Raw genomic sequence first — 15,644 nt, 5'->3', positions numbered from 1 at the left:
CAAACTGAGCAACTGAATCCATTATACTGATTAATATTCACTTTATTAACTAATTTTTTTTCTTCCTTTCCGATAATATCACTTCGAACTTAGTGTTAAGCATTTTCCCAAACTCTTACTTATTTAACAAAATGCTCGCAACATGTTAAACATAATATGTTATCATCAATAATTTTATATGCTTTCTAATTAATTTTAAAAAACAGCTTAATTATGTCAAACTAGGTCCGCCATTAATTAGTTACGAGTTATATAACAACCTCATATCATAACGTCCATTTTCTCCTGGGTGACAGGGTTCGTTATAGAGATCTTGGACTCTATATATAGAGCGTTATATAGAGCATCGACTCTATGTCAGTAAAATAACTTTTACCACCAATTTTTGTAGAGGTATATTTGACCTAATAAGAAAATTATTATCAGATACGATTTTAATTTAATTAAAAACAAACTCCATTCGACAAGTTTCATTACTGGCTTAACACAAAACCCACCTAAGCTTAGACGGCATTCAATGATGTCAGGTAAAGATATGACAAGGTAAAGATGTTGGCATCTAAAAGATGAGCCAGCAATGGTTCTTCATTACTCTGCAAATCCTGGATCACCCGTTGTCCCATAATCCCCTGCGCCAGGGATGAGTAGTGTATAAATCACGCCTTTTCTCATAATCTTGTCAAGGAGCTTATTCCGGAAAACCTCGTTGTTGATGAGTACTCCTGTGACCAATGGTCAAGGGATATGAAGTTCTGGACAGCAATTAAGGGAATCCCACGTTCCTTCTGTGGTCGTCAGATTAACGATCGCTGTCCTGTTCTAATATCAGGAAGATTTGTTTTGGACAAATATATTGTAATCGTCGTTGCCACATCTACCAACTCTTCAGTTGTCTTTCTGATTTGTTTGACATTGTGAAAGTAGGATTCATAAATTTTAATTCATACATTTTTTTCAAAAATAATTTTTTTAAAACTCTTTTTTTTTCCTTTTTTAAGTATTTTTTTAAACTTTTTTTAAAAAAAAAATTTTTTTTTGACGAAATTTTTGAAAGCTTTATTAAAGAAATATAGTGAATTTGCGAAATTGGGATTTAGAATACTTTTGACAACTAACAGTTTCTTTTCTTAAAAATAAAATTTAATATTTATTAGACATTTTATAAGACATTTTCTTCTTTACCTTTTTTTAAAACTTATTTCTTTATGTTAAAGATTTTATCATCACGACTATTGTGTTATAAAATATACTACTTGCAATAACTCTATCAAACTCGATATATATTTATAAGAAATAACTATAAAAAATAATACATATTTTTATTGGTTTACAATAGGACGAAGAAAAATTGATCCAGCATTGAACTATAGCAATACCATTACAATAATACGTTGCAAATTCGTTTCAATGTTAGGAAGGTCTTAGATTTAGCAATGTTCTAGTTCAAATTGAGCCACAATATCATATAATAAAGTTTAATATTGTTCAACTTAACACAATATTCAACAAAAATGCTTCAAACATGCTCAACAATTAATTTCAGTGTGCGGGGGAAAGAAGCTGTGGATTTTGGCACAGTTGTATCATATTTTTTTTATGAAGACTTGATCGATTTGAATAATTAACATCGCGAGTGAATAAATGGAGAAAAAGTGCTAAAAAAATAAAAGTAACAAATAAACAAATTAGTGGATACGTATTCGACGTATTTCAGTAGCGGTTCTTAGCCTTGTTTTCTATCAATTCTGTTAAGAAGAAGAAAAAACTGAGGCCTACTAAATAGGCAAGTAAAAAAAAATAAGGGTGAAAACTAAAAAGATAAACTATTTGACATTTTTACAAGAGTTAATAATCAATCTGTAAAAATGAAATAAAAATTGAACAAAATAAAATGTTCTATTTAAGGAAGAAAAAAACACAGTAACATACTTTCCAAACAGTGGGACTAGGTGGCTCTGTATCTTTGAGTTGAGCAGGTATGGGACCGAACCTTTTACCTCGACTAAGTTCTACCCTTGCCCAGAGGGCGTATTCTAGTGGCTGAGAACCAGCGCGAAGTTCTAGTTCTTTGGGTAGGGGTGTTTCTTGGTGATCAGTAGTCATGTCAAGTTCAAAATCTTGCACACTACCCTCTGAGTCCGATGTCACCAAGTAAGAACTGTCCAAACTTAACGCATGGACTTCCCCATCGTCGTCGTCGCCACCTGAAAAATGAAGAAATTCTCGCATAAGTTATGTAATTCATTAACTTTGTAATCGTTAAATTTGATTTAAAAATTATGAGATTCTCATGAAAGTTAAGGAATTCCTCTACTTTGTAGTTTTTAAATTTGATTTAAAAATTATGAGATTCTCATGAAAGTTATGGAATTCCTCTACTTTGTAATTTTTAAATTTGATTTAAAAATTATGAGATTCTCATGAAAGTTATGGAATTCATCTACTTTGTAATATTTAAATTTGTTTTAAAAATTATGAGATTCTCATAAAAGTTATAAAATTCATCGACTTCGTAATTTATCATAAAATTTATGGAATTCATTAATTTTCTAATCTTTAAAATTTCATTTGAATATGAGGAAATTATCGCAAAAGTTACGTAATTCAACTTTGCAATCTTAAATTGCAATTTGTAATCTTGTTAAATTTGATTTAAAAATGATACAATTTTCGGTTTCGTAATTTACTAATTTTTGATACATTACGTTAATTTAAATTTTAAAATTTTAACTCTTATTTCAAATCAATAGTCCTAAGATTTCAATTTTAAAAAAATGCACGTATTAAGTCATAGAAATATATTTTTATTAAAAAATAATTAACTTGCATATAACACAATATTGTACATAAACCTAACATTCAATTTAATAGGATAAAAAGGTTTATTTCATTAGACTTTCAATGAATCAATTAAATGAATATAATTTTATATGAAACGAAATATTCCACCATATGCCATAAAAATCATCTTTTTTTCTGCTTTTAAGTCTTTCTCATAAAACAAGCGTAATATATACGATGAAAAATCAAACATCTGATAAAGATTTTTGTTGTCAAAATAGAATTTCATAACTCAAATATTTTCAATAACTTGACAATCTAACAATTTAATAAATGTATTCACAAGTAATGATTTCAAATAGAAGAAGCTTCATTATAATTTTAAGCGAAAGAAGCTTTTTTTTCCTACTAAATCTATCTTTCACAAACAAACGTAATAAATTTCTATCAAATTTTTAAGATTTTTGATGTCAGAACTGAATTTTGTGACTTAAATATTCTTCAATAACTCGACAATTTAACAACTTACTAAACGTAATCAGAAATAATACTTTTAGAAAAGAAGCTTTCTTATAATTTGAAATGAAAGACACTTTTTTTTCTTCTAAATCTATCTTTCACATGGAACAAACCTAATATATTCTGAACAGTATTCCATTTTTTCAAGTTTTTTATCACTTATCTTAATTGTGCTTACTACTTAATTAAGAAAAATATATTTTACACACAAAACCAACGTAATATTATTCCAAATGATATTTTATGATTAAAAAAAAAGTTTTTTGATTGCAATGGAACTGGTCTTATTGAAAGTATACATAATTTGTTAATTCAAATTTTCTTAAAAAAGTGTTAATTTAGCAATTCAATAACTGCATTTAAAAGGTAAATAATTTCAATCTGAGAAAATACATAATTTATTTTAAAACTACTTACATTATTCTTCCTTTTTCCTATTACTACAAAGCAAACGCAATATTATTCCAAACGATATTTTTTTCTTCTCAATTCATTTTATACAAAAAAAAATATAATATTATTTCAAATGATATTCCATTCCCATTTAAAGATATTCGATGTCAAAAATGAAATTTTAATTTCGAAAAACAATTCTATTATTATACCTAAAATACTTACTTTTTTCTTCGAAATTTATTTGCAACACAAATCAAACGTAGTATTATGCCAAACGATTTTTTTTTCCTTCTCTAAATTCAGTTTTCGCACAAAATCAACAAATCATTATATATTCCAAACGATATTCTACCACCTTTCTAAGATTTTTGATGTCACAAATTGATGATTGAAAGACAAATCTAAGAGGACAGAGTCACGAGTTTTTTGGTTGACACATTCCCACCGGAGGAGATCTGTTTCCGGAGGCGTCTGCATCCTTTTGTCCAGAGACCTTTGTATTTGGTTTTCGAATTCTGATTCTCCTTTACCGCAAAAACAACTGTTTAACGAGTACTCTCAATCGTCCTTATCTGTTCAGCGGTTTGTTTTTATTTCTTGGGTTCATTTATTTTGACAAATATATACTGCGTCGTATGGATAGTTCTGACAAGAATTTCAATAAACACACCAAAAGTTACAAATAGGAAGAATTTCTGAAAGTTTCCCACATACTTACATATAACCTTTGTAATATAACTATAACTTTTGTAGGGTATAAAAACTTAACAAAAACTCATTGAATTATTTTGATTAAGACTTTAAGTATGTAGTAAACATGACTCCTTCTGATATTTATGGGGAAAAAAACTTTTTTTCCATAAATATCAACTTCCTTTTCTAACAAAATGCTTTCAAATGGTATTTCGTAAAAATATTTTGGTGACGTCTAATTAATTAAAAGCTATTTATTTCATTGTATTTCATTTAACTAAACGAATAACCTACTAAATATAGGAAACGGAGCAAAGTTAGTCCTGTTCATAAAGTTTAATCTGAGACACCTGATTATTTTACTTATTGGTTTTTAATAATTTATTTTAAATTGTTTTTATTTTATTTTTTATTTTCCTTCAAACTTTTCTTAATTTAAACTTTGCCATCATCCAATTTTTTTTCTTTTTTTTTTAAAGTTCTTAGGTATCTATAGAATAATTATAAAGTTGTCTTTTCTCTACAGATAATAAAGTTAAAAACATACCTACAATTTTGTTTGTTAACACAATTTTTTTTGTATGCATCTATATTTTTGATTATCTTTCCAAAATGTAATTATTTCTTATACATATAAACTCAAGAATAATTACTTACAATAAAAATTAAAATAAATTATTGAGAAAATTAGTACTTTATCGTTATCATAAATATCTTAAACTGAATTTTATTTTATTGAGATAATTCTAGTTTTGTAAAATTATTTCTGTTTCTTTTGAATATATATTTTGGTCCTTAAAACCCATAAAGTGAATAATTAATAATTTGAGGTTGTTTTTCAATAGCATAACTGTTCTCATATATTTATTATACTCAAAAGAAAGTAAATTTGAATAAGTAATGTTTTATAATTTTATCATATTATTGAGAATGTAAATTTATGTATTATTATTATTATTTATGTATTATTATTTATGTATTATTATTTATGTATTATTATTTATGTATTATTATTTATGTATTATTATTTACGTATTTTGTACTAAAGTATATTTTTCCCGAGATTCATAAAATGTATCGATAATTATCTAGCATTATATTTCAATAATAAAATTATTTTTTTAGATGTATTCATAAAATCAAGAATTATCACGCTCAGAAAAATTTAAGTAAATTTGGGGTAAAATTAGAATTTTATCACCATTTCTCCTAAAATCGTTGGGACTTTTATCTCATTCCTAATGAATTAGAGAAGTCGTATAATAATTTTCGTGATGAATTATTTTCGCTGGAACAATTTTATTATTCGTTAAATGGAGATAATCTTTGATGTCTCATAAAGTAACTCATTCCCAATGAATTGGAGACGTCCTTGGAGAAAAAGGGTCTTATCCGCGAAAACAGATAATCTGTGCAAGATGTTCCAGAAACATGTAAACACATTTAAATAAACTTAACTGGGGTTGATGACTTTTGTGAAATTTCTCTCAGATTAAAGTTAGTTCAAATGGAGTATTTATCAGATGTATTGGGTTATGTCCATATTATTTGTTGTGTAGTGCGCAAAATATAAAACGGAGCAACTTATCTAAAGAGGAGATAATCACGGATAAAAATGAAATATTTTAATGACTCAAGTATGATAATTAATTAGTTAAGCACAGATAATTTAAACAACGAAAATAGATACAGAAACATCTTGGTGGCTTAAGGAATAGAGTGTGCGCCTTCCAATGAGGTGACCCAGGTTCGTATCCCACCGATGCCTGGTTGATTCGAATTCTGCTCCCGGCTTGTACCGTCCACAGTGTTGACATAAAATATCCTCAGTTGTAGACGGATCATGGATTAGAATCCCCTTGCCATCATATTAACCAAGGGAGGTTTTCGTGGTTTTCCTATACATATAACGCAAAGGCGGGTTAGTTCCACCGAAAAGTCCTCCACGAAGGCAAGTTTGCCCAATGCTCGATCAAAGCGTACCCTTGTCTTCCAGATTAGGTTCAAATTTAGAAGGCTACGTTGTTAATCGTGAACTTAGAATCGGGTCTGGTATTCAACGCCAATTATAAAATAAATTAAAATGTGGTCTCAATAGTTTAGTCCGAGCAGTTGAGGCTCAGGGTATAGAGCGTTAAACTTCCAATGAGGTGAACCAGCAATGGCTGGTCAACTCGAATTCTGCACTCAGCTCGCACCGTAAACAGTGCTGACGTAAATTGTCCTCGGCGGTAGGCGGATCATGGGTTAGAGTCCCCTAGCCGTCAGGTTAACCGTGAGAGGTTTTCGTGGTTTTCCTATCCATGTAACGCAAATGCGGGTTATTCCATCAAAAAGTCCTCTACGAAGACAAAATTTCTCCCAATACTTGAACCAGGAGTTCATTAGTCTTCTGGGTTTGGTTCAAAATTACAAGAATGCGGAGTTGAACATTGATAGACGTAAACCCGAAATTGGGTCAACTGTTCAACAACGGTTATAAAATAAAGTAGTTTAGCGATCAGATGAAACCAAAGTTTGGCCCCTTAATGGTTATTTGACTTTTTTACATAATACTACCCCATATCATAGAATTATTAAAACAAAAGTAAAATTTTTAAGACAATAATCAATAATAGCAATAGTTAATAAACTATTATGAAATAGGGAATAACATATAATGTAATAATAAATAAAGGAATACGTTTATTTTCAAATATTTTACATCCAGTAATTCAATTACAAACGCCATACCATCAAAATATTATTAAATCTATTCCCATATTTTTTTTCATCATTGATTTTGGAAATTCTATCGAAAATATGTCAACATTGTTGACCTTGAAATAAGAATAGAGGACAGTGGTCCCAAAGAGAAAACGGACACACCAATCAAAAGGATATTGGAGGGAGATGCGTGACTCCTCAAAAAGACCGCTATTTGATGAGATCAAAGCGCCGACACCGGTGACACACACAGGTGTGAACGGGACACTCCCTCACTATCTCTGCGACACCTAAAAATGAGTTTATGATTTCCCAGTTAACTTTTAAAAAGAAAAAAAGAAAAAATATTCTACAATCGTAAGTCCTTACCAATCTTACAGACAGCCTGCCGCCCGTTAAGTTGTTTTCGGCATGATTATCCCCCCCCCTCCCACCATTTCCTCTTAAGTTTATTACGAGTGAATCATTTTTTTTTTCTCTTTGACTCATAGATAAGATGTTATACTTTTTTTTTTGCTCTAAACGGATAGTAAATAGATATGAAAGCAATCAAACCGGGATTTCGATGTTTCCTTTTAGATGTTATTTTGCAGAATTTGGGGGAAACAAAATATTGAAAGAGTTGATAAGGAAGTTTGCTTCGCAAAAGTCGAGCAAAATATTAATATACTAGTTCAAATACTGAGCAATGATGTAATTTACAAAGTTTAGATTAAAACGCTCGAGTTTGACCGTAGGTCGAATCTGGCCACCGAAATTACGACCGCTTTCCGGGTAGCTAGAGCAGTCAAATCTTTTCTGGAGGTTGATGGTAGGCGGAAAAAAGTACCCCCGAAAAAGAGAAAATGGACCCAGAAAAAAAAGCTCGGAATAAAGAAAGGACCTATTACTTTTTATAAGAATTTTACAACCAATTTTGCGTTTATTTACCAAATTTTTAGAAAATTATCCGAAAACGTACGAATTTTTTTTTTCTTTAAGTAATATCAATTTTACATTTTGACAAATGCTTTTTTTTAGCATGCAATATTGTTTTCCAATTTTTTATTTGGGACCTTATTATAAAATTTAATTTGAAGTAAACATTTAATACTTTGTTTGATAGCTAGTATAAATCAATAAAAAATAATTAAGATACATAACATTAAATGATAATAAGAGTAATATCAGATATGTCCCCATACTTTTAACAATTTATATTTGTTTACTTTATGTTCTTTCTGCACTAGAATGCTGTTTCTTAATTGAAGCCTTCAAAGATTTTCTGATTGCTATCTTCCAGGTATTGTGACACTGATATAGAGGAAATTGATGGAAACTCTCGAATCCGGAAAAAAATAGGGCAGTTTGATTTAAAACGCACCAACAAAGACAAAACTTACTGGTCTGCCCTAAATATTCGGTGTGCCAAAGGCAAACTGGTGAATGGAAACTTTGTCCCGTGACACTAACAAAGACAAAAATTCATGATAACCTATATAATTTTATACTAATATCTATAGGTTTACAATAAATATTTAATTTAAATTTAATGGCAGTATTGAAATATTAAATTAAATGAATTATTAAATTTAAATGACATTTAAATTTAATAATTTTTTTAAATTTATTAAATATGAAAACCCTAAAAGGGAAAACACGTCTGCCTCCTTAACACCCAAGATGCTATGCAATCTTTCATGATTTGCTTTGCAAAATATACTCTCTCACTACTTATTTAAGCCTATTTGAAAAATGTTCTAGCTTAAAATCTTCAGAATTATCAATTATTGAAATTTTTAAAACCAATTTCTCTCTTAAAAAATATTACGTTTTTTAGTCCAAAATAAGTCACAAATTTTAAAATTAAAATAACTGATATAATAGAAAAACTTTCAGAAACACAGCAATAATTATGCTATTAAAAAACAGTGATAGATGGATTGATAGATAGATAGATGTTACAAGAAAATGTATAATTATAAACAAAAAAAACAAAAATCATATTCTGTCAAGCATAAAAGAAGTATTAGAGCATGATATATAAAGCAAATATGTCTTATCATAGACACGCTTTAGTGATAATAAAATTAAAAGGCTGTATCATCAGTGCAAAAGGGAAAGGGAAGGGAGGGAGGAGTTAAAACATAGACATCAAACAAAATCACCTGGGGAATACAAGATTGCTACATGAAGCTCCATCTGTCAGTTGTTTGCATTACATCTTCACGTTTTTCATCATTCAAATTTAAGCATCATGTTTTTTTAGAAAGAGGAGATAAGTATTAAAGGGAGGATAAAACATTAGAGTTAACAATTTCGCTGATATTTTTACTTAAAAGAATATTTTTTTTATCCCATCTTTATTCCGAGAAAAATCAAGCTCTTCCTATAATTTATATTTTATTTTATAACCGTCGTTGAACAGACCACCCAATTTTTTATGTTTACGACTACTAATGTTTAACTCCTTAGCCTTGTAATTTTGAACCCAAGCCAGAAGACAAGGAAACTCCTGGATCAACTATTGGGAGAAATTTGCCTTCGTGAAGGACTTTTCAGGCTAACTAACTCGCATTTGTGTTACATGGACTGGAAAACCTCGAAAACCTACCACGGCTAGCCAGACGGCAAGGGGATTCTAACCCACGATCAGTCTACCACTGAGGATATTTTAAGTCAGCACTGTGGGCGGTGCAAACCGGATGCGGAATTCGTATCGACCAGCCATTGCTGGTGTTCGAACCCGTTTCGACTCAATGGAGGGCGAACGCTCTATTCCCTGAGGCATCATGGCTCCCAAAAGAGTCGAATTTGAAAACGCCATCCACTCATTATAGTTTGTCCATTGAAGAATCTCCCCTCTCCACAAAGTCAAAGGCCGTCTGCTGCTATGGAAACAAGGAATGGTGCATTTCAAAGAGGATTCCTATTTCTTTACTTCTCACCGATCCAAGCCAAAACACGTCATAAATAATGACACAACATCCCAACTTGAAATAGTTAAACCTCGTAACCATCGTCCCCGCCACTACTCCAGACGAATAACATGGGGAGTTCCTTACGTAGACAAACTATAGCGAGTATAGCAGGTTCAAAACAGCACATATTCATTTTTGAGGCTAAACCTTTTTGCTCAAAAATGATTATATACCATTTTAAGCATTTACTCAATATGGAGTCCATGTGGTTTTCAAATTTGTTTATTTAATTTGGTGCTATTTTGACACATTTTTGTTCAATTTTTAGAAACACTCTTCTACCGTGTTGCGTAATTCCAAACTTATGACAGTATTTTATGAGCACCCTGTATTTTTCAAGCTTTTATAACTCGAATCTCTTGAGTAGTATGATGGGATATGACTCATAATCAGGATGTCACTCCAAAATGATTCATAAAGATTTTCAGGATGTATTTCTTCAAGTTTGCCTTCCACACCGGAACAAAGTATAGACAATAGATGATTTATCAATGGGCCCAAAATACACATCCTGCGTCAAGAAGCTACTACTTTCATTCATAGAAAACTCACCTACAATCGGATTGGTTCCTGAATTGTTCCAGCAGTATAACTACGTATCTAGATACAATCTATGCAACTAACGATTTGTCAATAATTGTGAGGGTTCCTAAGAGGAAAAAATAAATAAAGGAGCGTTCCGTTTCCTTTTGGCACACTTAAAGCCTAAGTTTCCTTTCGACACTATCAGTGTCAACAATTATTATTAGTTTACATATTTAGTTGAAGTTCTGCAGTGAGTGCTGTAGTCAGATATTCAAAAATTTTTAAGTTTTTTTTCTTTATTTCTTTTTCTTAGAAGTTCATTCTCCAATGAACTTAAAATAAACTGGAAGCAATCTTACCGTCTCACCATAAAGAATTATCCAGGCTTTAGATAAATTTAATAATAAATAAATAAATAATAAATTTCAATTGATTTATTGTTGGAGTTCAACTGCCAATCAATTTAATTTATCAAATAAATTGTTATCGCAAATACTCTCGAATTACAGTTTATGCATAAACTTTGGAATTTATGGCTCAAAACAATATTTTTTTTCCTTCTAATTTTTAAATTTAATCTTTCCGTTTTAGCCTTTTAAAACACAAGCATTAAAATTTCAGTAATTTACTTCAAGAGTGTCCGTATGCAAGTATTAAAGTTGAAATATCTCAAAATACGGAAGCCTTTGATATAGTCAACATAAAATGATTCAAATAAAAGATTTCAAAAATATTTATTGTAGAATATTAACACATTTAACTTCCGGTTCGTTTGGAGAAAAAGGGAAATCTAATAAGTTTGCAACATTTTATGATAAATATCTTTATTATTTGTAATAACAATTTGTGACAAAATCGTTAAATTATCCTTTGTGAAGTGCATTTTATTCTAAAATCTGCAAGTTTAAGTTTTTTAATATTTTATAAAAGATTATTCATTGGAGAGGCAGCCAAAAAGAATATAACTGTAGCAAAAATAAAAGACAAGTTTAAAAAAAGGGACACGTTTTTATCGATAAAGCAGAAAAATCGTTTTCAATAAAACGCGACTCGAAAAAAAAATATCTTTTAAAAAAATCGTCTGGTGGAGCAAAATAAGGACGATAAAACTGGAGAAATATCAAAAATAAAAACTTTCAACGAACGGATGTTCAATATACGGACTATCCGGCGGAATCTAGTGTCTCTTTTAAGCCGTAAATAAGAACAAAAGAAATATTTAAGATTCCCTTCTGTGTTCTAAAAATTTCTTTTGCTCTGTAGAAAAGGACCAGAGTCTCTTTTACTTGCAGATTCTATCAATTCTTTACTATTTGTGTCTCCATATTCTTTTAATGCAATTGAAAAAATTTCATATTATTAATCAATTGAAGTATAATACCATTCTGTGTTTTTTTATTAATATTTAGTGTTAGCGATCTAGTTTTAACTTGCAGAATAAATGAAACCTAATTCTATCTATAGGTGATTCATTCACTGATGTTCATTAAAGAATTATTTACTAATTTATAAAAGTAATTCTAATTTTATCAATAGATAATTCATTTACTAATATTCATTGATAATCCGTTTATTAACATGAATTGGTAATTTATTCACTGATAATTCATTTACAAATGCACACTGGTAACTCATTTACTAATGTGTATAACTTTATAACTAGATCCAAGATGAATCTTGTGTTATAAATGACAGTTTGATCCCTGTAAAGATTAATTATTTATCACTGCTGTTTATTTGAAGCATAAAATAGTATATTAAAATAAGATTAAAAATGCTAAATACTATATTAAAATAAGATTTAAAACTGCTGCTATTTTTATTGTTTTAATTAAAGAACAAACTTGATCTGACGATAAAAAATTAACCAATTTTTACATTATTCTATGTTCTTAACACTTTATAAATCCATTCACTCATTATTTGTCTTACTTCCCCATACTTTTAAGAACCAAGGTAAAAGACTTGCATGTGATCATATTTTAATTAATTTGACTCTGATTTGTTATCATTCAAAATATTATTCTAAATCCTAAATTTATCTTTTTTTTTTCATATTTATGTACATTCTAAATCTAAATTTTTTTCAGTTTTCTAAACATTTTACGCTTGATTTACCCGTTTCCCGATAATTCTATTCATTCTAAATCTGAATATATCTAGTTTCCTAATTATTCTATACATTCTAAATCCGAATTTATCTAATTTCTTGATAATTCTATTCATACTAAATCTGAATTTATCTAATTTCCTGATTATTCTATTCATTCTAAATCTAAATTTATCTAAATTCCTGATTATTCTATTTATTCTAAATCAGAATTTATCTAATTTCCTCTTTATTCTATACATTCTAAATCGGATTTTCTACATTTTTCTGATCAATTCCTTGTATTCTAAAGATATATTTCTGAAATGAGATGGAGGTTTTTTTACATTAGAATTCAATTTTTTTTTTTACATTTTCTAATATTTCTGCGAACTCGTAACTAGATTTATCAAAATTTACTAAAATTTCCCATAACTTGTTGTTCAACAAAGCACTTCAATTTTATTTCAATCCAAAATAAAAATTTTGCGATACAGCCTTTATGAAACTATTTATAAAAACAAAATAAAAATTTTGCAATGCAGCACTAATGAAAAACAAAAATTCTGCAATACTGGACTTATGAAAATATTGATTAAAAAAATTAAAATTAAGTATTTGCAATAAAGTTATGAAAGAAAATATATATATACAAATAGAAAGACATATTTATGATTTCCTACTTTTTTTAAAAATAATTTTTTATCTTTAATTTGTTCTTTTTTTTAAGAAAAAAATGCCAATATTAATGTAATACGTATTATTCAAGCTTAAAAAAAATATCAAGCCAAATCAAAGCAATGCTATAAAATTTTACAACTTTCTTCAATATCGATTCTAAGCTGACTGAATTCCGATGAAACTTTGATACTTTTCCGTAAACCTGGTCCTGATACATAAAATCCTTTATTTTTTACAACCTCGGAATTTATTCTACGGTGATGTCCCCTGTATCTGTACTCGAAAGATAAAATAAAGAGAGGGGGAGGACAGTTCAATATATATAGATGTCTTCATGAAAAGTCCGGGGTAGGGAGTAACAGCTGGTGTGGTGCTTAGAGGGGCTCGCTTTAATAGACTTGGAACGATTTAAGTTTTCGTCTGCTGCTATCCTAGGGTATATTTAAAGGGTTATTACTTTGCAGATGTACAAGATTTTGTGTCTTCCACATTACAGCCCTAGTGTTATTTGGAGAAAAAGAAAGCTGTTCTATTACTTTAAACTTAAGAATATACTTTCTTAAAGTGATTTTGATATTTGGAAGGAAAAGCTCTAGAATTTTATGTTATCTTTTGAAGATTCACTTAGCTCTGAAGTTCTTAAAATTTCTCTTTTTCGACATAGTATTGAATAAACAGCTTTTGATAAATAAAGAAGGTTTCGCTTTTTCTTCCATTTCTTTTCAATTTATTAAAGCAATAAGTTATTATTATTATTAATGTTCTATAAATTAAAATTGTTGTCTCCAAAATATATTCCAAGAAATTTTATTTTAATTAAAATGTAGGAAAGCTACTAATGTAGGAACATTTATTTTTATTAAAGCGTGGGTAAACACGTTAAAGTAGGCTGAAATTAAAATAAAGAAAAATTACGTTAAGTGAAAGATAGTTAAACTGTAGGAAAACTCTTAAAAGTGTAGTTTAATTTAAATATATTTTAAAAGCATAAAATAATTAAAATATATTGAAATTCAATAACTGTCTTTCATAAAAGGATAAAAAAAATCCTCAAGGTTTTGATGAAAGTATAAGGTAATTAAATTATTAAAAAAAACGATATTTGCGATTTCCATAAAAAATATGTTAAAATTGACTTTTAAATAGCAGATAACTAAAGTCTAACGGAATCTCTCAAAAATCTATATTTTAATTAAAATATAATGTAACTCCCAAAATTACAAATAAGTTAATGTAATACAAATCTCCTAAGATTTTAGGTTAATGGCTTAGGATTTAAAATGCATAAATATAGAAAATATTTAAGAATTACTACTTTGCTGTTGCTTTATTTCAACTACTTGCATATTGTTGAATACACAATTTCGATAATTATAATTTATTAATGAAATATTTCGCAATAAACAACTTTAATTAATAAAAAAAAAGAATTTGTCATATAATTGAATTCATAATTTTCATAAATAAAGGATTTCATTTTTTAAAACTGAAGTATTATTGAGCAAACATTTAATAAGTAAAGGTTAAAGGTATGCTTAAAACTACCATATTTCTGAATAAACTATTTTGAGAAATAAAGGTTTCTTTTTCAAGTACCGAATAAATATTTCTGAGCAATTTAACTAGCAAATGTTTGAATAAACAGTTCTAAAAAGCAAAGATTGAAGTTATATTTCAAGGAATATTTTTAATGAACAATTTTAGTAAATAAAAGTTTTTTCAAACTAGATTTGTGGTAAGTAAAAAATTTTATTAAATCAAATTAGCAAATTTTTGAATGAACAATTTTGAGAAATATATATTCCTTTTAAACTAGCATTGTGATTAATGAACAATTTTTATCAACTGAACTCGTATATTTTAGAATATAATTTTTAAATTAATTGAAATAGCATATTTTTGAATAAACAGTTTTGAGTAATAAATGTTTCTTTTGAACGTGATGAATAAATAAGTTTGATAAATTAAGAAGAATATTTTAAATGGGCATATTATTGAATAAAGAAGTTTAACCAATTAAGAAGAAGCTTTTAAATGGGCATATGGAATAAACAACATGTTTGATCAATTAAGAAGAATCTTATAAATTGGCAAATTATTGAATAAACTAGTTTGATTAACTAAGAAGAATCTTATAAATGAGTGTGTTATTGAATAAACAACTCTGATAAAAATGTAAAAAAGGCTTTTCTCTCTCCTTCATTCATTTTCTTTCTTTTTTTTCTTTCATTATAATAATCTAGTTTATCATTCTAGAACTTCAATATCGAACACACTAGAGCATCAATACATCA

The 15,644-nt window shown here is 28.5% G+C and overlaps 1 protein-coding gene across 2 annotated transcripts in view; it reads right to left on the bottom strand.

Annotated features, from left to right (window-relative positions):
- Nucleotides 1–15,644, bottom strand: part of LOC107436282 (histone-lysine N-methyltransferase MECOM) — a 238,393-nt gene that overhangs the window by 186,946 nt on the left and 35,803 nt on the right. The window contains exons 1-2 of one of the 2 annotated variants that reach the window (XM_016047923.4): nucleotides 3,919–4,218; nucleotides 1,930–2,204 (exon numbers count right to left, since the gene is read on the bottom strand). In XM_016047923.4, coding sequence (XP_015903409.4) covers nucleotides 1,930–2,103 — 174 coding nt within the window. In that variant the 5' untranslated portion in view covers nucleotides 2,104–2,204; nucleotides 3,919–4,218. Of the gene's footprint in view, nucleotides 1–1,929; nucleotides 2,205–3,918; nucleotides 4,219–15,644 lie in introns of those variants that run through there. The other variant, XM_016047922.4, reaches the window with a different exon arrangement.

This window comes from Parasteatoda tepidariorum, chromosome 7, assembly GCF_982258835.1.
Source record: "Parasteatoda tepidariorum strain Cologne lab strain chromosome 7, Ptep-v5.0, whole genome shotgun sequence".
Lineage (NCBI taxonomy): Eukaryota > Metazoa > Arthropoda > Arachnida > Araneae > Theridiidae > Parasteatoda > Parasteatoda tepidariorum.
Note: the sequence above shows the minus strand (reverse complement) of the source record. Positions and strands in the feature narration are given on the sequence as shown.